Source organism: Polypterus senegalus, unplaced genomic scaffold, assembly GCF_016835505.1.
Source record: "Polypterus senegalus isolate Bchr_013 unplaced genomic scaffold, ASM1683550v1 scaffold_2502, whole genome shotgun sequence".
In the NCBI taxonomy this organism is placed as follows: Eukaryota; Metazoa; Chordata; class Cladistia; order Polypteriformes; family Polypteridae; genus Polypterus; species Polypterus senegalus.
The window spans coordinates 1-25000 of NW_024377454.1; the positions used below are offsets into that span (position 1 = coordinate 1).

Below are 25000 nucleotides of genomic sequence, written 5' to 3' on the forward strand. Positions count from 1 at the left end.
TAAACACTTTGTGGCTCCTGTTCAATGGAAGTCTCATCTTTGGTCTGCCTGTGACGTTAGTCAGTTTGAACTTTCCAGTTGCACCTGAAAAGCAAACTCTTCTCACTTCTCATTTTACGTTAGCTACACCTGTGTTATTTTAATTTAATTTTAATTTGTTGGGTTTAATAATTATTATTGATCAGCTTGTGTTCTTCCCAGGGTTTATATGCTTGTGAACATCCTTGAATTGGAATTATATATTGTGTAACATATGATAGTGTGTCATATATTACTGGACTGAAGAAATGTTTTTTAGTAGATGTATTGCTTATATTAATTCTAGATTTTAATTTCCTCATGACTCTGTAGTGGAGTAAATGAGTTTAGAAAACAAATTCTATTTAGGATGAGCTTAACCAGCTCTTTAGGATTCCTAGGATTGGTGGTTTTATGGTAGCTCTAAACAGCGGATCACATCCAAGGGTGGAATCCATAAGTAACTACTGAGACATCACTGCATCCACATGGGTAATACTTGATCATTGTAGGAGTAGTCTCCTTTGAAGGACAAATCCAGTTGAAAATTGGATTCCTTTGGTAGAGACCTCACCAAATTACCCCTAAATCTGCTCAATTGAAAATGTATTTCTACTGAGGAAATATTTTTTTATTGAAGAATAGATGGCATTACTGAAATTTCTCACAAATAAACATTTGACACTATCAAGGAACGCAGTTTTCCTTAGAAGTTGGATATGGTGATAAAATATAAAACTGGATTTGTACTAAAACACACATTTTTTGCTAAAACAAAATATCATTAAGGATAATGGTTTCCATCCAACATGAGATACTGATTTCAATTAAATGTCGAATACCACTAAGATAATTGGCTTCCATTAAATCTTGAATTTTAAAAAGAGATGTACTTTTCTTTTTAGCGTTATCGATTATTCAGTCTAACACAAAACTCATAACTGGGTCAACCTTCTAAGACTTGATAAGGCATTCTTTCAGGATCACAGGAATAAAGAAGTATATGATCAAAGCATTAAAACACAGGTAGATATTGTGGTGTAGTGGTTAGAACACTGGACCTAACAACAGAAGAGTGCTAACTCAGTCCCTGCATTTAACCCACTGTACAACCCTGACCAAACCATTTAACCGGCCTGAATTCTCGTTTTAAAAAAATATATTTTGTATGTAAACAATTGTATAACTTGGTGTTATCCGTAAACCTGGAACCAGTCAGCCATGTGATTTTTAGTATAAACTTCAAATCCGAGACTTCCTAATGCTTTGCAAGATAAAATTGTCAGTCAGTTTCCCCCATCACCTTGGATGTAAACAGCCTGACACGTTAGTGGTGGCTTTTCTGTTCATATAATTGTTTATTTTCTTGTGACATTTTAGATTTTATTTTTGCATTTTGAACGGCCTCACTGTGTGTGGAAGTCTGTATGTGTGCTCTTTCGCACGTCAGCATGTGTGCACCTGGTTCCTGGTTATACGTCTGTGTGTACATCTTGAGGCACAGGCATCTAAAGTTACCAGTGAAGAATTCCAGTGAGGAGTTTCTGGCTCATCAATCTGGAGTGAGGAACGCTGGCAATGTGCTAGCATGCAGATTTAGCAACACACACATGTTCAGGGCTATAAATGATCTTCAGCTCCCCTCCTGGAATGCACAATATTTTCATTGAGCTCCAAACTGGGTCACAAGTGTTGTGATGTCTCTCCAAAGTGGGTCCTCTTTTTCCTGCTCTCTAACATGCTGTGTTTTCCTCCCTGTTGGGGAACGTCAGTAAAGTCAGGGCCATATGGTGAATAATACAGTATGTGAGTTCTTCCTGATGCAAGTGGATACTTTGATGGCAGTGACTTTGTACCATGCAGATTGTCTATATGTCATCTGATACAACTGTTTTCACACTAAACAGTAGTCTGATCAGCAAGACCAGCATGGGCTTGCCTCCAAAATAGATAACACGGTACCAGTTGTGCGCCTCCACTGAAATTCAGAGCAGTGTCGGTCTGACATAGGCAGGTCTCTGAAATCGATAACATACTGCCAGCTGTGCTCTTCCACTGAAATCTATAGCAGTGGCCTAATCAGTCAGACTGGCATAGACAAGTCTCTGAAATAAATAACATGTTGCCAGTTGTGTGCCTCTCCTACACTACAAAGCAGCATCTCCAGAACTGAACACTTCCTGCTGTGCTTCTCAAACCCTTCAGTCGCACCACTGTGACCAAAGCCACGGTTCATCACATTGTCCCACCTGCAACCGGTTTCATTTCTGTTGTTACTCACTGTGAATGCTTTGTGGTGAGGTTTAAGGATTCCTTTATTTTTTGCCCTCACTTAATACTATTGCAGAATACTGTATGCCAAGTTGGTGCGCTGTTATTAAGGCCGTAAATCAAAATGTATTTTTTTTATTAAATCCCACCTATCAGGCTTGTTGCTTGGTAACACTTACCACTTGTCATGTTGTGGGAGGGCCAATGGGAAATAAATAGACTAGCTGTCTTCATTGTCCTCCTTCAGCCTATTTGAAAGGCCTTCTCTTTGTTTTGGGATGAAGAGTTTGACATTTGAATGCTTTTAAACTCACATAATTTGGATTTTGTCTCATATTGTGTCTGCTTTCATTGCATTCCTGATTTCTGTCATCCTGCTCTTATTTTGGTTAAGTCTTTCAGGACTTAGGAAAAGTATATAGTATAATTTCTTTAACCTATCTGTCCATTGCTGCTCATTCTGATCCTTCCCACAGTTTTGGCTATTACTGCCAGCAAAGCAAGAAGGGGCACTGCTCCTCTCTCTGTGCCTTGATCACTGATGTCGAAAGGGTGTTCATGAGCAAGCGAACGGCACTGAAGGCTCAGTTGGTTGGCGCGTGTCTAACACAATCACACTTGTTTTGTTACTTCTAAGCCTTAAAAAAAATCCATACACCTTTTTTCACACAATCACTCTAACCCAGGAATTAACACAGTGTTCAGTTACACAGTATATCATTTGAAATTTTCTTGATATTCAGTAACAACTGCCTACTGCACAAACCGCAAAAGCTGGAAAACTTCTTGGTAATTGTAATCAACAATTACCATTTATTTTAGTAGGTCTTCACATAATGTGCTGCCATAATTGTTATTTGAATCACCATGCCTTTGACTGTAATCAAAATATGGCTGTATGTGAATATTTCTCAAACTAGTCTATCCATCCATCCATCCATCCCTCCAACCTGGTCTTGATGATCAGAGCCTATCCCAGCAGCATTTTGCATGTGTTGCTCCATTTCATTTCTCATCCATACTCATACCAACCTCGTTCACAAAGTGAATTGACTCCAACTCGGCCTAACCCTCTTCAAACCTGGGCAGCTCATGTTACACTGATAACCTTAGGCGGCTTGGTTCTTTGTAAAGCGGATTACACCAAGACAGTACAAAACACATTTACTGTACGGATTGATCCATATCAAATGCCACTGATCAATTTGCCCTGTAACCTACCTAAGGCTATTAGTCGATAGACACCTACTGCTTTTTTGTAATTCTTACAATTGCTTACACAATTATATGAAGTTACCTTTAATGAGCTTGTTTACAGAAAACAGAATCAGAGCAAAAACAGCAGGCAATATGTATCAGTTTTTAATTTTTTCATTCAGATATTATGTGTTTTCCGCTTGGAGAATGTAGATTTATTCAGGTGTGATCTGATATGGAATTTACAGTATGTAACTTTATGAGACAGCTCAAACTCATCAAATTGATGCAAACCCCTTAAATTATTGTAAAAGCAGGACACAAGGGCATAAGGGATTAAAAATGGAGGAGGACAGGAGAGAAGAAACAAAGTGAAAAATGTGCAACTGCCAAAAAAAATCAAAGTTAAAAATAGGATCCCAAGTTCAAAACATTAATCAAAACCCACAGTTGAAATAACACACAATGTCCTAAACTGTTTTGTAAAATCTGAGCTAACTAAATACTCTGAAACCTGAGTGTTGTGAATAGCTCAATAATGGTGGCACAGTGATGTCACACCCCAAAGTCATAATACTCAGGGTACCAGAACTTCCAAAAAGCACTTCCAGTAATGCTTACTTGGGACACAGTCAAAATCTCTGGCAAGACACAAAAAGGGCCTTCAAGAATCTTTATAAAATAAAAGATTTATTGTTCACGAAATGCTCTTTTATTCAATTAAGTTCCCTGAACCACAAGAAGCAAAGGAATTACCCAACAGCACTAAGCCAGTCCAATGCAAACAAAGTCTTAAAACAATGATTCAGAAATATAATCAAAAAGCAAGAACATTAAGTTTCAAAAATTCAGACATTCAATAAATCAATGAAAACCAGTAAACACCAGTAAATACACCAACCCCAAGCACATTCAAAATGAACCATAAGGAACTGAGTAAGATCCTCCAAATTTATAGTGTGGAGAGATGTTTCTGGTAGTGATTGGCAGGTGGTCCTGCCTCTTGGGGGACCGCCCACAAAACACATGGAAAATAGCCATGGCATTGAAACATAAACAAAAGCAATGGAAAATAAACACAAACAAAGTTAATACATACAAAAGAATCAAAAATGAATAAAAACAATATACAGGGTGTCCCACTCGGGAGTACAACTTTAAAAATGCGAATTACTCTGCAACGCATGCATGTATCATCATGCAACAAGGTTCAAAATATTCCTTATTTAATGAAGAATTGATTCTGTGTCATAAAGAGGCGGGCACTATAGCGGGCCAGCCCCAGACACCAACCCTGCAGAGTGGTGAAAGCAAGCATGCAATACTTGTCCATATTTGACGAATTTGTGAAACAACTGGACGACTACGAACTTCAAGAATGTTACTACCAACAGGACGGGGCAACATGCCATACCTCTCATGCCAGTATGGAAGAGATCCGATCGTTTTTTGGAGGTTTGTGGCCACCTTGATCGCCCAATTTAACTCCCAGATTTTTTTCTGTGGGGATATTTAAACGGCAAGGTTTATGCAAGCAAACCCAGGACCATGGAACAACTGAAAGCAAAAATCGAGCGTGAAATTGCTGCCATCGACAGTGACATTTTGCAGAGGACATTCTCAAATATGGAGCGTCGCATTTCCTTGAGCGCGGACATTGAGGGAGGACATTTTCAGCACCTTTTGTAATGTGGACTTGTTTTCCACTAAATACAGGTATGTTCAGTTCTTACAGCTCACCTTTACGTTCACGCGTTTGCGAGTAATTCGCATTTTTAAAGTTGAACTCCTGAGTGGAACAACCTGTATAATATGAATTTGGACTCCAGCCAGGAGACGAACCCTGCCTGAAATATAAAAGTTGAACGTGGTATCAATTGAAATTGTCATCGTTATTAACTACAGCATGGCTATATAAAGTTCAGCTCCTATAATAGCAGCAAACATGACCCAGAACAAATCACAACATATTAACACCACTACAAACTATATTATTAAAGAAAACAACAGCAAACAAAAACTAATATCAGTGGCACTTATGAGAAGGATTCTTTGATTCAGATTACAAGTCCAAAACTCAACAATAAATCATGGTCACTTGTCTAAATGTATCTAGTAGTGTAGTAGGTAGGATCATCTTGGTAGTGTGGCTGAAGTTTAATTTTTATACAGATTGTCATTACTTGTTGATTTAACCTCATAAACTATTATTTATTGTTGAAAACTTTTAACTATTTTAAAACATTTTTTGTTGTTGTAAGTCTGCAGCTCGTGCCTGATACCAGCTTAGTAGCATCAGATGGCTGCCACAGACCACTGAAGCTACATCAAAGTGAGTACTTTAGCTGTCAAAAGAGCTGCAAAGTGAAAGTTGGGCAGTTCCTGTGTGGACAGTGTGACTGTCATTAGGAGGAAAAAACAAAGCGCTGTTAGAATATGAAGACAAAACCAATTCGTGAGAAACAGTACAGTGGCAGTGAACAGGAACCAAAAGGAAGCAGACTGACTGATGAAACATGTATTACGCACTATAGAAAGAAATTACTGTCAATTGCAGTCACCCTCTGGTAGATGCTGAGAAGAGGTGTGGTAATGCACTTAACATATTAGAGTCAATAAGTTGCACTGCTGCTCTGGAGTTTTCAGAAATAGAGGCTTGCATTCCTGTTGAGGCTCCTTTTTGACATTGGCCCCACTAGTGGTAAAGCACCAGGATCTCAAATGCCAAGTTCAACCAGAATTTTAAGCCTGAATTATTTCTTGTTTAGATGGGTCTGTTGCTTTATGTGATGTTTAGGCCCGTCTAATGTAGGCCTCCTAACAAGGCAAATTTGGGAAAATAAAAATGTGAATCTGAATTCAATTTGAAGGAATTAAACAGCTACCATGGCTATATTTTAAAACAGAAAGCAGCCCACAACAATTTTCTCATTTTGCAAGCCTGCAATAATGTTTCTTGTGGTTTCATGCTTGTTTGCATTCTGCCTCACTTAACAGAAATCAAGTAAACTTGTTTTTTAAACCTGCTTATGAGTGCCTGAAGAGGAGAGATGAAGTGGGAGGGTGACATTTTCTGTTGATTTTGCATGCAAGTCTGTACAGGGAGACTTAGTAAGGTCACAAGAAAAAAAGAAAGAAACATTTTTTTAAGGTAGACAGCCTGACAACACTGCAATTTGAATGTACCCTGTAGCTTTAGCAGTTTGGAGCAGTTAAGCTAAAACAGTTAGCAATGAGCAGATCCAGCCATCCATTTCTCAGTGCCTGTTCTGTCCAAATCTTGGTTGTAAGGACAATGGCCGCATAAACACTTCAAATAAGGGACATCTTAAATAAACACTTCAAATAGGGGATATCAGTGTTGCTTCTGTTTGTTAAATGTATTTCCCTAAAGGAGACTTGTGTGCAATTACATGTGCCTAGAGGAAGGGAAGTATTTTAAAATTAGTATCTGTTTTATTTTATTTTTGTGTTATTTTTAGGAAAACTTCCTCAGAAAACGTGTACCTTTGCCACAGGGACTTCAGAAAAAAAATCATTTTTTTGTGTTTGGAAAAGAGAAGCAAGGAACACCCAGTTACTTTTTTTAGCAAAATATTGCCATAAACTCCATATTCTTTTTATTCTAAAGAAATACATAAATATTATTAATCTGAGACAATTGCCACAACCCGTGCCCCCCAAATGCCTACACATGATGCATTTCTAGGACCCTGTTTCTTTTTGTCATCCATTTTTCAGCCCCCATTGTTCTGCTTATCTTTGTACTTGCTAGATTCAGTCTTGTGCTTCCTCTTTTGTTTTGTTTAAAATTGTTTAATGGATAGCTGGAATTGCAGATTGGCAGTTTAAAACTGTCAGGTCCTTGTCTGCCCACTATGCCAACCAGTCCAGGCCAGCACTGCTGTAGTCAATGGGCTGACATCCATTGAAGGACCAGTTATTGTCATCAAGTATGTTACAGTTTCTGGAGATGTCATCATTAGTGTACACAGAAACAGTGCAATCAGTTGATATCTTAGCTTCTATTTTTACTGGATCCATCCTAAAATCTATCAAAAAGACTGCAATATGCTTTATTTTTTGCTCCCATGTAAGATTATGGTCTTTTTGTTCATTTCTAGTAACAGAAAGTTACCTGAATGGTATCTACCTGTTTCTTCTGACTCTAGTTCTTTCCCTTTGAAATTGTCCAAGGGTATGTAAAGCATCTGCACTTTTGTCTTGGAATATCAGCTGGGAGAGTTTCATTTCAACATGGATTTTGTGCTTTTAAATCTTGTTTTCCTTATGCTTGAACACTCAGTGTCATCTTTTCTGCCATGCTTGATTGCTGTTTTCTGTTGTTTTTCCCACTAGGTAATGAAGGGGAGCTCCGAAAAGGACCGTCCCCAAATGGCGTACCACCCCCAGTACCTGGAGAGCTTCCTGCGCACACAGCACTACATCTTGCACATGGACGGCCCTCTGCCCTTCCACTATCGGCACTTTATCGCCATTATGGTAAAAACAGCTGCCACACCTTTATAATAAATGTTGCTGATTACTTATGGCAGGAATGTCTTAACCTTTTGAAGGAACAGTAGAAATGGACAGAGGATTGCAGTGGTGTTGCAATGGTTGTCTATGCACAATTCAACCAGCTGCCATTCTACCACCAGGCTTAAATGTGTGTTGCCAGATTGCCCATTTTTTTTAATATCTGTCACTTTCTTTTTGCCTGATATATCAGAGGAAATTGGCAGCATGGATGTTGTGTTTGTCATGTCAATGTGCTTACCTAACTATTAGACAGTGTGGTGTTCTGGCTAAGCACTGGGTTTGAAACCACAAGGCTACTGGTTCAATTCCTGCCTCTTGTGACTGAGCAAGTCATTAAAATTACCTGTTCTCCAACTGTACAAATTGTCTTTAAATAGCTGGTCTAAAGTCAATCCTGATAAAAGTGTTAGCCAAATATCAAACCGTAGAAGAGGAATTAAGTGGATAGGACTAGTGAGCTTTGTTGGGCTGAATGGCCTGTTCTCGTCTAGATTGTTCTAATGTTCTAAATGTTCTAATAGTAATCATTTTGTCTTTATGTTCCTCCACTGACAGGCAGCAGCCCGACACCAGTGCCATTATTTGGTCTCTTTGCACTTCTCTGAGTTTCTGCGAGTCGGCGGGGACCCAGCTTGGCTCAGAGGGCTTGACTGTGCCCCCCAGCGCCTTCGTGACTTGGACCAGATCAACAAGGTGCTGGCTCATCGGCCATGGCTCATTGCTCGAGAACACATTGAGGTACAGTTCATTCTATATATCATTGTTCCACACATATAAGGGCCATATTTTAACACACTAAGAGGAATTCTGATTCAACAGTCATGCGACAAAAATAGCTTATTAAAACCATTGCCTTCAATAATGGCCAAGCTGTAACACACTCTCGAGTGCCTTGATGACTTAGAGGCTCTGAAAGGACTTAAGGTTGCCGGATTTCTCCCATTTTTGAGTTATTTTGTTGTTCTGAGCAAGTAATTTAACTTGCCTGTGCTTCAGTTCCAAAGCTAGATGTACACGATTGTACTGCGCCTTGATAATCTAAACCAGTGGTACCAAACTCAGTCCTGGAGACCCACTGTGGCTGCAGGTTTTTGTTCCAACCAACTTCCGTTTTTCATTGGACTCTTAGCCTAATTAAGTGTGTCATTATTTCCCGGTTTCTTTGTTTTGGAGTCAATGTAGAAATTACAAAATAATTTTGGTAGATTTTTATTTAAAATGTAATAAGCAGTTATATGGGGAATATGTATTTTTTTTAAGTCATTAACTGTATTTTCAACCTAATTTTCATTCTGCTTTTCCACATGTTCTGGTTATTTAATTCATTATTTACTAATTAGTGGGTCTGACAGTGAAGTCATTGCAGCTTTCATCATCCTGAGTGTCTGCTATGCTGGTTGTTAATTGTCACTATTAGGGTTAAATGAAGGGAGCAAACTACACAGGAAAAGGGGAAAATAATAGGAAAGCAACAAAAGAGAGTTAGGCATTTACAGCTTTAGAAAAACAGATTCTAAATGTAAAATCCATAGTGTTGTGTTTTTCTGAATGGAGAATAAGAGAAGAGTAAAAAAGACCATCTAATTAAATGAGATCAGTTGTTATTCGTTATTATCACAGATTGTGAATCTGGTTGGGACAAAAACCTGCAGCCACAGTGGGTCCCCAGGACCGAGTTTAGGAACTGCTGCTCTAAACCATGAATAAAGGTGCAAATACACAATAATATTACTATTATAGTATGGCTAATACAGAGATGTCCTGTGAAAACATCTCCTGTATCCAGAAGGAATGATAGGCCATTTTAGGCTGGCAGAAAATTCAGAAAATTAGCAGTTAATCCAGAAATATTATGACCTTTCCTGTTATACCTTGAACCTCTGACTTGGAAGAAAAGACTGTTGTGCAACTCTCAAGAGTATAAAAAGTAATATGTCTCTCTTTCTCTCTCTCTATCGTTGTTTCTTCAGAGTCAACTGAAAAGTGTTGAGCAGTGCTGGAACATGGCAGAGCTGGTTCAGGCCGTGGTGCTGCTGGCTCACTGTCACGCCCTCGCCAGTTTTATTTTCGGGATGGGGGTGGAACAAGACCCATTGGCCCCCGGGACCCCCAGTCTGGGTAGCTACTGCTTCTGTGACACTGCTAATGGCAATTTGGCCTCCAACTCCGAGAACCTTCGTGCCAGCCGACGGAGAGTAAGTCTACATGTCTAGACCCCTGAGGTGTCATTGTTGTTGTGTCCATTGTGCTGCAAAATTCAGTCCGGCACAATTGAGGGCTGCCACCAGCAGGAGGCAGTATGGCCTTATTTTTGAATTATTCGGAGACATCTGAATCAAACCTGATAAGTGGTATCTGGAAAATTTCTCAAACCCATTAACCTCCTTGCATATTAAAATATTAGTTACTACTCAACTACCTGATCACTGACACCAATATAAAAATGGCAGCATATCACACAACTCACCCACTCCCATTCAACCCCATGGTATGAAAATATGTTGTGATGTCCTCACCTTCTAAACTTCCATTCCCAAAAATGTACCAGCCAATGAGAACTACTACCTGACACACATTTTAGATTGCAGTGAGCTAAAAAGTCGATGACTGACAGGATCCTCTCTTTCTAAATGCCGCATATATTTAAGAGTCACGTAAAATGTGTGGTATTCTCATACACTTTCTCACCTGGACCTTGTTTGATTGAAGGTGCAGTAGATCATTAATATCCATGCTCATTGTTGCCCTTTCTGTCTGTGCACACAGTCTTTGGACACAAGTTGTGACAGTACCTGTCTGCGGGAGCGAATGCAACGGTTACAGGAGGAGAAGGAGCGGCGTGGGGAACGCAGGATCGCCAGTCAAAGTGAGCATGACGAAGGTAAGACAGAGGACCTCAACTTATTGAAAGTGGTTAATATATTCCACATGTTAGTCATGTTGTCTTGTCCATGTTTATCAGCCGCATCCCTTAGACATTACAAACATTTGGAGATTAAGCAAAAACATTTGAGTAAAGCTGAAATCTTGCAGGATGTGAAGTAGCTACCACTGCTACCCCATGGATCCAAGATCCCCTGTCAAAATTCCATGCTTAGACCCTGTATCTGTGGGATATACACCCTGTGCTCCAGTTTTTCGATCACTTTTCAAAGACAAGCATGTCAGATTAAGAGCCGTCATTAAACTGGCTTGGCAGCCATGAATGAGCCTTGTGATAGACAAGTGTCCAACCCAAAGGTGTTTACATTTTTGCATGCAATATCATGTCGGGGTGGACCACAACTTGCCATAAACAGATTAAAAGAATGGAAGAATTGTCTATTGAATTTAAATATTAATTTGTTGCTTTTCATCGGTCTTCTGTTAGATTTAGAAGTGGAGCCCACAAGGCCATCTGACCTATCCTGTTATATGTCAGATCCTGAGTTTGGATATCAGGATGTCCCACGGCGTGATGAAGACCACTCCCAGGTGTTCAGAGTGCAGGTAAGAGATTTTTCCATAATGAATGAGCCAATGCATAAGTAGTTTGGGCCACTTTTTCTGTGTCTGCACTTCTATAACAGTTAGAAAATAAATATTTAGAAATGTATGTTGAAATGCAACTGTAATTTTAAAATCTTCAATATCCTAGGTTCATCCAACGTGTATTAGCCACTGACTAATATCGCCCTTCACTCTTATTGGTTCTTGCAGGATTATTCTTGGGAAGTTCACGGTTTCTCTCTGGTCAACCGACTGTATTCAGATGTTGGTCACCTGTTAGACGACCGCTTCAGGACTGTGACCAGCGTACAAAATGGCCTTCTTACTAAAGGGCAGGGATCCGATTTCAAAAGAGCTATCTGGAACTACATTCATTATATGTTCGGCATAAGGTCAGTCTAATCTTCATTAATGACCCCTCACCTTACAAAAGGGTATCTTAAAAATGGCAACAGATCCATCTTTGCTTTCTGTGTTTTCCCTCAAAGACAGAGTGCAAGAAGAAATGTGGACATGGCTTTGAGTCAGATGTAGTAGTTAGGGTCAAAACTGGCAGGCGCTTATTTTTTTCTTACATTTTTTACCAGGTGATCTTTTTATGCCTTCTAATGATCACTAGAGAGTATGATGATCTTGGCTGAGAGACATACTAGGGGGCATTTATTGAGCTAAGAAACATATATTTTAAAGCCAGTGGGCCAGGCTGTCTCCTGTAAAGGACACAATTGCTTATGGTGATTTAGTTGCTGGACCCACTTTGGATTTCATCTGGGAAATGCCTGCCTTTTCTAAAAGACACAAGAGGCTATGATGACATGGTTAATGGGCTCACTGGGGTATCAGTGCTGACTTGGGAAATAGCTGCTTTAAAAGGTGTTGTGTTCTGTGCAATGTTATCTTTCTTAATGGGAACAAGGCGGTCATTTTTGTTTAAGGACACACTATGAGTTAGTAGTGTCCTTTTCATTTATTTTTAAAGGAATAATTTTAATATCAGTTTAATGTCTGCATAATTTCCCCACATAAAACCATTTCTTGCCATACACCAAATATATTCATATTAGTTTTACACTAAATTTATCCAGTGTGAGTGAGTGTGTGGCACCCCATGGCCCTGAACTGCATTAGGTGGGTCAATAAATTGTCAGGTCATGTTAAAAAGTTGTTTAAGTATTTGTACCACTAAAAAAATACAAGGTGCAGCACTTTTATAAAATAAATTATTATACTAGAATTTTTTTTCCATAGAGGGCACTAATATATCATATTTTAACAAGCAAATTATCCCTAAAAATATAATATAATTTAATATAATATAATATACTGTGTGTGTCCCTCAAAGCTATCTGATTGGTCAGTTTGGCTTTGATTGCTCAGTCAAACACAATCAAGACAGGAGGCGCCAGGCAACAGAGACTGACACGCACAATGATATCAACTCAGGGTGTGAAGTTCAGTTCTTGGTTATGACATTTCTTTTATTTGTACAAAACAATAAGTAAAAATGGAGTATTTCAACAACAACAACAAAGCAAATAAGTTGGGTCACTACATACTGCACTAACAAGGCACAACTCAAGATGTCTTCAAAGATGGGAAATAAAAAGCAAACAAGAGGCGAGCAACACACCTCAAAATGACAGAGTTTGAAAAGCAGGCTTTTAGGGGAATGCGATTAAGAGAGGAAGTTCTGGCTGAGACAGGTTGAGACACCAAAGGATACTGAAGAAAGACAAAGGATTCTATTACCTGTGTTCAATATAATATAATGTGATTGTGAGGGGTAGCTCTTTTCACGACATGCATTATTACAGGATGATTTACAAAGTAAATTAATGCATATGGTTCATAATTCCTTGACCCCAGCTATCCCATCAGACAGCCCCTCACAGACAACACCTAAAGGGTTTAAATGTATGAAGTTCCAGCTTGGCCGCAGACCCCTCCACCAACTCTGTTGTTTAGCTAAGGTTGCTCACCTCCTTGTTCCCTGTTCTTTACACGATGTATGTAAAGCAACCTTCTGGGCTCAAAAAGACTCAATGGCAACTAGCGATGCATAATTCATATCACAAGTCAGCGGTAAAGTGCTATGTGGATCTTTGGGGAATAAAATGTGCTGAAGAAATCTTAACTTTGTAAATATTGGAAAGACTGTTGATATTGCTTGCTATTTAGGTCTGCATGCCTTTTTATTTTAATCCTCAGACCTTAGTGGCAATGCCTGAGACAGATTCCTAGGGAGACATAATGCATCCACTAACCATAGTAGAGCAGAAGCAGTGCTCCTGTTCAGTTTGCAGGTCCTGCATGAATGTCAAAGTTGTCTGTTTGACAAGCGTAAAATGTGCTGCTCACCATGTGTCTCTGGGCTTTACTGCAGGTATGACGATTATGACTACAGTGAAGTCAACCGTTTGCTAGAGAGAAACCTGAAGCTTTACATCAAGACAGTCACATGTTACCCCGAGAAAACCAAAACGCAGATCTTCCAGCGTTACTGGAGCCAGTTCAATCCAGCTGAGAAGGTGAGGATTTGCCCTTTTCTCCTCTTTCTTTCACCTCACACGTGTCCTGCATCTGCTGTTGCTGCTTTAAAACTCAACTTGGCCTCCATGGTTACTCACACTTGTGATGCCCCAGCATGCAGCTTAGCAACAGCTGTTAGCGTGGGCTTATATCTAACAAAGGAAAAGGCTGAGGTTTTAAAACTCTGTGCTCATGTCTCACTGGATGGACAAGCTGGAATTATTTATTTTGCTAAATTTTTATTATGGCATTCTGTTGGTAATAACAATACTATGGTAAATTTTATTTAATATTACTTTATTTTGGTGGTGAATAGTGTAATGTTGGTTCCTTCCTTGCACGTAATGTTGCCAGAATAGGCATCTTCACAAATATATATATATATATTTGGCTTAGTTGATTTGTAAATGACTTTCTGATTTTGCTATGAAAGATACAACGTAAGGAATAAATAAATTGCTTGAGGGTGGTACAGTGGTAAAAGCTATTGCCGTAAACCTCAGAGAAACTGAGTTCCTTGTTTGGGTACACTTTATCTCGGAGCTTGGGTTTTCTAACACATCACAAAGAGATGAAGGTTAAATTGACTAGTGTCTCAGAACTGGACAGTGTGGTCAAGTGTTGAGTATGCCCAGTGATAGTGTAGTCCCATCTCCATGCCCGGATTCTTCAGCTTAAATAGATCTAAACATTATTTTCATTTAAGAATTATTCTCATTTTGCACAGCAGGAGGGATAGTGCATGCTCCATGCATGTCCTGGTTAACAGTGCAAAATGAGATATACTGCACTTGGACTACACCTTTGTATTTTTATCATCCACATGCCCATTTTATGAATTCACATTTTCTGCTTGATTAAGTCAGAGCCTGTCCCAGCAGCAATGAATACAAGGCAAGAAACAAATCCAGTTAACAGGACAGGCCATCACACCAGGCACACCGGGCAATCCTGGAGTTGGCCATTTAATTCTCAGCATGTAGTTGAACTGTGATCCATGGAAGAAATTTTTGGGAACATGAAGAGTATATGTAATCTCCTTGGAAAGGGATCCTCAATGGTCAAAGAAGTCAGAAGAAGTGATACTGTCATAAATCACATTAATAATAATACTTTTCTTCTTCTTCTTGCTATTGTTATTGTAAGAATTTGTAGCACCAGTAGTAATAATGTTTTCATTACTTTATCTTTTTGTAAGTCATCACAGTTTCATAGTAAGGGAAAAAATGGAGTAAATCATGAAGTTAAATAAATCAATCCACATGGTGGTTAGATAACACCTGTTATTATGACCAGCTGTTGTTATTGTTATTTTAACAATTTTTTATCAGCTGCTCAGATTAATAAAGATTTTGACTTTATACTAACAGCAGTTCCCAGTTCTGATACTAGAAAGCAATCGATTAAATTATTAGAGCTCCGTTCACAGTGAGCAACATCATTAGCTCTATACAAAACATACGAGACTGCGATTTAAACCTGCAAAAATGTTACTATACAGTTGATTATGAAATCATTTTAAACATGAAAGGAAGAAAACAAGATGGGTAGCAGATATTGAGGTTCCAGCCATCTATCTTCGAACACACTTAATCCAGTTTATTGTGCCAGAGGACACTGGTGTCTGTCCTGGCAACACCAAGTTTAAGTCAGGGTCCAACCCTGCATTGGTGTCCACCCACCATAGGACACATATAATACAAACCAGCCAGTTTAGGCCACGTGAATTTCTGATGTGGTAGGAAACCAGAGAAAAATCTAAACAGATACAAGAGAAATTTGCCATTTTCTCTGAGGCATACTGGAATTTGAACTCAAGCTTTTAAAGCTGTAATACAGCACTGCTAATCACTGCATCACTCTGCTGCCTGCAGTTACAAAATTCATAACTTAAGTAGAGAAGAACTCAAGGGCCACAAGTCGATCATTATGATGGACTTTCCAATTGGCAAAGCTTCACAGAGTAGAAAAAATACAAATGAGGCTTTAGAAGAGCTGGAAGGCCAGTCTCAGAAGATCGAAAGGCACTTTCAGCCTAGAGTTAAACCCCATGTGTCGGCCATGTATTAACCCAGTATATGTTTGATTTCTGGCTGAAAAAGAGTGTTTTATAGGATTGACACTGTACAGGCCCCCAAAAATGCTAAAGCCATTAGAATATATGTAGTTCGCACCCCTTAAGTAAATAGGCATTGGATTTTAAAGCTAACCTTCAACAGTGGTTTTCGCCAGTCTTTAATAGATCTGTTCTTCGTGAGCTATTAGAAGATATTGTTTGTTTATACACAACAAAGTTTCAGTTAATTATGGAACATGAAACATTTTCTTTGCATTTGTTACTTTTCCTTTCATGCGCACGAATATTGCATTCCAGATCATTGACTCGAGTGACCCACATCACTAAATGGATTAAATCTAAACCAGATACAGCCTTAATGAATGTAATTCTATAAGGTAAACAGCTCTCCAAGTGAGTAGCAGAGTTTCGGATGTGATTCTGCATTAATGGAAAGCCAGCGTAGTCGGCAGTATTTCGTCCAAGTCATGAACCTGGCAGCGGGTTTTGAACTTCAGATAATATCATCAGTAGAATCAAACTTGAATTTGAAAAATAATTCCAGTTTCTGCCTCCTCCAGGTCTACGTGAACCTTCTCATCATGGAAGCCAAAATGCAAGCGGAGCTACTGTATGCACTTCGGGCAATAACCCAGCACATGATCTCGTAGGCTGCAAAGAATGTAACAACGGAAAATGTGAGTGTGTGAATCTAAGAGACAGATGCATGAGAGGAAGAAAAGCAGATCGAAGAGAAGAGAAGACTTGCCAATAAGGACGCAGCCGAGATCTCACTGGACAGAGACAATACTTGAATCGTTGAAGGGGCCTTTTTTATTCTTGCATCATAGACATTGGTTTCTCGTTGCTTCCTCATTTTTTTTTTTTTTTTTGTTACTTTTTTTCGCTGCGTCAATGATGCGACAGCGGTTAATGTGCAATTATTACTACTATTATTATTATTATTTTTATTATTTAGACTGTGAGTTCAAGCAGACATTGAGATGGAGATAAAGAGTTCCAGAGAGGGCTGCAGAAATTTATTTTAGGTTTGTTTATTTTCATTTTTATTTTTATTTTTACTTTATTTAGCTTTAGATTCTAATTGAATTGAATCTTGTTTTTTGTCACTGTCGACTACCGAATGCAAAAATCTTTTCCTTTTTTATTTTTCTTTAAAACTGCACTGGGATATTGAAGCAGCTGATTGATCACATTTTTCGAAAAATTATGAAGCTCTTGCTAAAAATTAGTCTTAGCTCTATACTGTATAAAAAAAATGGTACCAGACACAAATTTTAATTGCAGGCGCCATGGAAAGACAGATAAAGCCCTGTGTCTTTTTGAAATGCTACACACACCAAGACTGCAGGACATCAGTCTAAAAAAAAGAAGAAGAAGAAAGCTAGAATAACACTAACAAAAGCACTTTTTAAAACCCAAACCACACCATTTTTGTCCGTAACGTTAAATGGAAAGATCAGGAATCTGTTTTCCCATAAATATGTGAGTTTTAAGAAAGGCTAGGGTGCATAAAAGATTTAATTCTGGAAACAATCTGTCTTTCGTCTAAAAGTATTGTGAAGATGCTCACTGCCAATTACTTAACTTTGTTTCTGCCAGCGTCTTTGTTTAAGTAAAACATAGTTTTATTATTAAAAAAAAAAAAAAGTAAAAGGAAGAAAGTGGAAGGCCCTGCCTCCCCCAACAAAAGTGTATTCTCTGCATACAACAAAGACAATAACCGACACATTCGAAAAGAAGGAAGGATGGCCGACCCACCACCACAGTCCCTACTGACAGATGTAAAAACAAAAAAGGAAATATCCTGTCGATAATGTAAAACATTAAAAACAGCCTTCACAGATGGTGACACATAGTATGAAAATCATGAAGGAAGTGACTTCCAAGGCCTGCCGCATACATACATATTAAAAAGAAAATGTCCTATTGTGTGAAACCCTGTAGGAGCGCTTAGTCACCGAAATGTATGTGCCGGCATAAATTAATAGAGAGGTGTTGACTGATTGACAAACTGATGAAATGGCAAGTAAATAAATACCCTGACTGTGAAATGACAAGTAAATAAATACAAACAAATGTGTATTGGCATATACCAATATAGAGTGAAAACCATAAAAAAATGACCTGATAAAAGAACAAAGAGGCAAACAGATAAGTAAAGGCAGAGGTCAACGGACACATACACAAATTGAAGAAACACACAAACACATATAAATGACCACATGGTAAAATAAAGATACACAGTAAACAGTCACATAAGTAAATAATTAAACAAGCAATTAAATAAATAACTAGGAAAATTAAAGAAATGCCAAAAAAAATGACTAAGTAAGTGGACATGCACAAATCTGTTCCTAACAGTAGAAAAATAAATACACAGACAAAGAAGAACATAAAGAAATTATATATATATATACTGTATATATATATATATATATATATATATATATATAGAAAGAGAGAGAGAGAGAGAACCAAACAAATAAGTTAATAAATAACCACAGAAAGAAAACCAACTAAATAATATGAAAAGATACAGACATTTAGAAGCATAAATAAATAAGCAAATTAAAAAAATACCCAAACACACTAGTTAAGTAAATGGTGCGACCCCACATAAATAAATGACCAAAGTCAGATAAACAGACTCAAATTCACAGACATGTAAGTTACATTAGTTAAGATGCAGACTCTTTCCGGGTTTCTCGCCAATGGTCTTTTCGTTTCCCTCCTAGAACGCCCCCCCCCAAGTGCCTTTACAGATTTACAGGTTTAAATGGCTGTAGTAAACACACCAAAGGTTGTTGGGATTTGTGCTGGTGGCCTTTTTTGGGATCGGTCTGTCTCTCAATTTGAGAACAGTGGAAACTGAAGAGTTAAAGCGTCCTTGAAGAAGTGCATTGAAAGTAGCTCAATAGTTCATTCGTGGGAGTCAGCTAACGTAAACCTGCTTGTGCTCCTCCTGATCTTTTCCTGTTTTGTTTCAAATTCTCCTTTTGTCAATCATAACATGATTTAGGACAGCATAAGAGGTTTTGAGGCTTACTAGGATTTTGAGTATTACTGTTAATCACAAATCATCCATGACAATATGGAAAGGACTTGTAAGGGTGCAAGTCGAGCAGGGAGCCAGTCGGTCAGATAACCATATCAGCCATAATGCCCGCCACTTCTGAGCCACTTGATTATGATGAGGCATGTCACGTCTAGTATTCTCTTTGTTTTTTTCTGTATTTAGACGGGATAACCAACATGTTATAGATACATGTTTACAAACCATTAAGCCAGACGAGAACATTAAACTGACCAACAAGGTGAAAAGATTACCAAACCAAAAAAAAAAAACCGGTAACATTGGACGCCACTGATTAGTCAGTCATACATTCGAGCAGAGTATCTAGCAGAGAAGGATTTCAATGTGTTGCGGACCAAGGTGGAAAGCTAGACTGAAGACCACTGCTATTTAAAAACTGCAGTAGGGGACAAAAAAAAATGTATTTGCCAAGTGTTCACAATTTACAGCTTAGTGGAAACTGAGCAGTGCAGTCTACAATGATATGACATGCTAAAAATGTGAAAACTTTGACTTTGGCGGCTCCATTAATGCCAAGCGGTAGTGAGGTAGTGAGTTATATCGACATGCTGTACTCGGTGTAGCAGAAAGCATAGTATTCCTACAAACCATGCATTATAAGATTTTTGTTTTTAAATGATTCACTCCAAACTGGGAGCCATCCCATCATGCACCTGCGCCTAAATCCATCTCCGCTTTAAAGGATTTGGGAGCCAACTGGTACGTCACACGCCTTCCCTTTACCTAAACTGCTCCTGCTTGCATTTGTTTTACTTTTTTTTTTTTTTTTGTTTTGTTTTGTTTTTTGTTACTGTTGTGTTTTATCGGCTGCTAAATTCCATCTACTGTGTTGTAAGCTGAATATTTCAGAAGCAGTAGGTTTGGATGGCCTTTCAAGGTCATGTCTTTTACATAAAAAAGAGAAAGAATCTATAAAGTGTATCAAGATGTTTGGGGATTAGTAGATACCAGGTACTCTTTTTGCGCTAACAGCATAGGTGCCTTCAAGTAGGAGAGGCCACAAGTTCAATTCTAGGATCTGAGCCAGACCCCCCACAGTTGGGTTTTGTCGGCCACCTGGCAAGGGCTCATTAAATGCTGTATTTCCCCTCATGGGGCTACTGGCCCCCTTCCCTATGCAGTATTTGAGCATGCGCAGTGATGTTGTCTTTATTATCCAGTTAGCATGTCCGGTGTAAATAGCCAGCAGGGGTCCCCCCCCTTCGATCACATTTTTCTGAGTACCTGGCTCATATACACCTAATATGGGAAGGGGTGCTTTTGTTGTTAACTGTGCCAGGGGCCAGACTTGTAGTAGGACATTCACATTCACATAATTTGGCAAAAGTCCGCATGGCCTGAAAAGTGAACCTGTCAGTTAGGAGTAACTGGCAAGATGCAGCAGTGCCAATGGCTGCAGCCAGGAGATGACTCATGTCACTGGTTTGAATTGAAACCTGAGTGAAGAGAGGACAGGAGACTTGTGGCATGGGCCCGACCTTGGAATCAATATGTAAAACGAGAGATGGGGCGCCCCAGTTTGGACTGTTAATGGGAGCTCCATTGTGGCAGTGGGCTGAAGTGGAAATCGGAGCACTTGGTTATTTGGGTGGGGGGGTTGTTGGAACTGCAGGCCACTAATCTGCCTTGAAGGCACAGAGACTGACGGAGTGGGAAGTGCATGGTTACAGTCTACTTGTTCAATATTTACCACGTAAATGTATGGACAAAAAAAGAAAAAAAAAAAAAGAACGAAAAAATGTTGTTTTTGGAAAAAGAAAGAGACTTATTTTTTCTATAAAGATTAATATGTTTGACACGTTCAAAATTCTGGTCTGTGTCTCGTTATTTATGCCTTACTTTAAAACATGACAACCCCATGTTGGGAAAAAAAAAAACACTTGCTATATTCCTCAGGCAAAATTGAGCACTAGAAGTGGGTGCGTTTAGGTGGCTCTTCATCAAGAAGTTGGAGACCAACATCGCACGCAACATTAGCACTGGCTGTGATGTGAGATCTGGACAGAAACGGACAAAGACACTGAGGGATAAATCTCGTGGGATTCATCAAAGGGCTTCCTTCATCTGGGAACGTAAGAATATCACCACATAATGATCTGTCTTACTTTGTTGCCAGGAATGTCACAATTTGAACTCAAAGGGGATACAACTGCCAGCTTGTATTTTCTATGGTCCAGTTGCAGAATGCTTGGGTACTACCTAGAAATCTGACAAACGAAAGGAGAACATTGAGTCCTTCAAGCTTTTTTGTGGAGTTTGTTTTTCCTTCCACATCGAAAGGACTCACAGATTACAGGAGCTGATACCTCTAAATTGTGAGTGACTGTGGATGTCTGTGTGGGAGTGTCCCCTCCAATGACCTGCTTTCTGCTGGACCATCTTGTGGCCCTGAATCAAGCAGAAGTTTTCAGTATGGAGGGAGGGACCATTTTTATACTGAACACCAAGGTTTACCACAATTGTGTATAACATATATATTTTGAAGTTTTCCCTTGAAAAAATAAGTCTTGACAAATATAAAGATTTGGGGACCATCCCTGTATATTGCCCTCGGACAATATACAAGAAAAAAGAGATCAAAAGTCTTTGATTGCAAAGGTACATTTCACAATTTATTGAGATGAAAATGGTGGTTTTATACAGTAAGGATTATGGGAAACAGGAAATGGTTGGCATGAAGCGACGTCAGACAGGAACCGGAACCAACGTCATTAGGATGAGCCGGAAGTGATGTCATTGGTGATAGCTGGAAGTGACATTGCATCAGCCATTTTGTATACCCTGAAGTGGAGGTAAATAACTCACCTTTAGGCTCTTTGACTGCCTCCTAATCGCACGTGACATATATATATATATATTAACTATTGGAGCACAGGCTGGTGAAGTAACCCATTTAGGGACACCCAGTTGGCTGGTTAGAGGTGGTGATTGAAGTGAAATGCCAGTGAGTGAAAGTCAAAAGCCAGGCAATTAAATATGGAGTGGAGCAGCTTGGGACTACCAAGAAGAAACTGGGTTTGCTAAATATTCATCCATCCATTTTCTAAGCTACTTGTGGGTCACAGGGAGTTGGTTCTGACGGAAGACAGCAACCAACCCTGGATGCTGTGTCAGTCCATTGTGGTGTAGTGAAACCCAGGTTTAAGATGAAATGTTGGGGCACCAACCGGGTTGTCCCATTTAATTATTTCAACAAAAGAAACAAGACAAGTGTACGATGGTACTACAGAACTGAAAATACGTGCAGTAGCCTTTTGTCTTGTAAACGTATTGCTCGGTTGAGTGGGTGTTGGCTTCTTGTGGAGCTCTGTTCTCTGGGAGGGCTCGACTCATGTTGAAATGTCTGGCTTTATAGGACTTGGCCTGGAAAAAGCGGAGTCAGTTGCCTTCACTCTGCGTAATGGAGGCAGAAACGTGTGACAAGGATAGCATCAGTGGCCTCTTTCACTTCGGAGTGGTATTACATACCTCAGCTGAGCCTGGAAGGCAACCTGCTAATAATACGCATGTGTGACACCATCACAGATCACATTCATATACACAGTCACACTGAGCCAATAAACGCTCACCGGTCACTTTATTAGGTACACCATGCGAGTACCGGCTTGGACCCCATTTTGCCTGGAATTCTTTGGGGCATAGATTCAGCAAGGTGCTGGAAACATTCCTCGGGAATTCTGCTCCATATTGACATGATAGCATCACACAGTTGCTACAGATTTGTCAGCTGCACATCCATGATGCAAATATCTGGTTCCACCACATTTCAACAATGAGAATCAGATCTGGTGACTGTGTAAGCCATTTGCGTATAGTGAACTCATTGTCATGTTCAGAAACCAGTTTGATATGATTTGAGCTTTGTGACATGGTGCATTATCCTGCTGGAAGTAGCCATCAGAAGATGGGTACACTGCAGTCGTAAAGGGATGGACAAGGTCAGCAACAATACTCAGGTAGGCTGTGACATTTAAACGATGGTCATTTGGTACTATGATGTCCATAATGTGCCAATAAAATATCCTTTACACCATTACACCACCACCACCAGCACCCTGAACATTTGATACAAGGCATGATGGATCGATGCTTTCATGTTGTTGACACCAAGTTGTGATCCTACTACCTGAATGTCACAGCAGAAATTGAGACTCATCAGACCAGGCAACATTTTTACAATCGTCTTTTGTCCAATTTTGGTGAGCCCATGCAAATGTTAGCTTCAGTTGCCTGTTCATAGCTGATAGGATTGCCACCCAGTGTGGTCCCCTGATGTTGTAGCCCATCTGCTTCAAGGTTCAATGTGTTGTGCTTTCAGAGATGCTCTTCCACATAAATCTGTTGTAAGAAGCGGTTATTTGACTTACTGTTGCCTTTCTATCAGCTCGAACCAGTCTGGCCATTCTCCTTTAACCTCTGGCATCAACAAGGCATTTTCGGCCGGAGAACTGCCGCTCACTGGATATTTTCCCTTTTTCAAGCCCTCCTCTGTAAACCCTAGAGAAGGTTGTGAGTGAAAATCCCAGTAGATCAGCAGTTTCTGAATACTCAGACCAGCCCTTCTGGTAACAACAACCATGCCACGTTCAAAGTCACTTAAGTCATCTTTCTTCCACATTCCAATGCTCGCTTTGAACTTCAGCAGGTGGTCTTGACAATGTCTACATGCCTAAATACTTTGAGTTGCTGCCAAGTGATTGGCTGATTAAATATTAGTGTTAAGCAGTTGAACAGGTGTACCTAATAAAGTGGCCAATGAATGCACTATCAGCAGACATCTTAATGTTATGGGAAGAAAACAAGAGTACCAAGTACAAGAGGAAAAAAACCCACAAGGACAGATGGAGGGCATTCAGTGTTGACACAGGCCCCAAGATTTGAACACCAGCTTCCCGAGCTGTAAGGTAGCAGACTAACTACAGCACCACCTAGTTCTTATTAGTTTCAGAATGTAGGCAAATCCACCTACGAGATGAGTACTTATGCTAGAATGCCAACATGGTGCCTAAGCGCAGTAGGGAGAACCACATTGCCACACAGCAACTGGGTAGCTTCCTAGTTCTGATCAGGGCTGGGATGCTTGTTCACCCTGAGCTGATATTAATCCCCCTAATCACATTTTAGGAGGGCTCTCAGTTACCCCAGTATGTTTATGCCCTATGCCAGACTGGCATCCTATTTGACGAAAACTGGAACCTGGCTTTAGTTACACCACTTGTCCTATTTATAGTGTCTTACTCTACAGTCTGGTAATATATCAGTCCATCCACCAGTTTTCAAACCTGCTTAATTCCATTATGGAGTTTATTTGGATATCACTGGTTGCAAGATGCAGTTTACACTCACTCATACGGATTCAAATTCCACAATTAAACAAACATCTGTGGATGTGAAAAGAAGATCTAAGAGTACCCAAAGTAAAACTGTCCCATACTTGGTTGTAGGCCAGTCTCCTGGAGTTGGGTGACAGATAATCTAACCACTAACACCACCATGTCGCATAACACAGAAGTTTTAACTGTGTTACGTATATTATGTCTGATTCACAATTCTGTCCCAGCCCAGACACTGTGGATCTAAATTGTCCCACTTTATTGAGTGTGTCCTGAAATGGACTGCACACTCCAGCACTGATTCCTCTTGTGTTCTTTGCTGCTAGGATTGGCTTCAGCTTCCCAGAAACCATGACATTAAAGAATGGATACAGATATATTAGAACAAATATTCTCACACAAATTCACCTTAGGTAGGATGGTACAGAGGTAGCACGGCTGCATTGC

The 25000-nt window shown here is 39.5% G+C and overlaps 1 protein-coding gene across 1 annotated transcript; it reads left to right on the plus strand.

Annotated features, from left to right (window-relative positions):
• The first annotated feature begins 5745 nt into the window (after positions 1-5745).
• On the plus strand, positions 5746-17383 carry si:zfos-80g12.1 (sestrin-3). The gene is made up of 9 exons (XM_039742441.1): positions 5746-5818; positions 7846-7989; positions 8584-8766; positions 9999-10223; positions 10795-10909; positions 11399-11517; positions 11728-11909; positions 13901-14045; positions 16684-17383. Exons 2-9 carry the CDS (start codon positions 7849-7851, stop codon positions 16771-16773), a joined length of 1200 nt encoding a protein of 399 aa, XP_039598375.1. The 5' UTR covers positions 5746-5818; positions 7846-7848; the 3' UTR covers positions 16774-17383.
• Positions 17384-25000: the final 7617 nt, after the last annotated feature.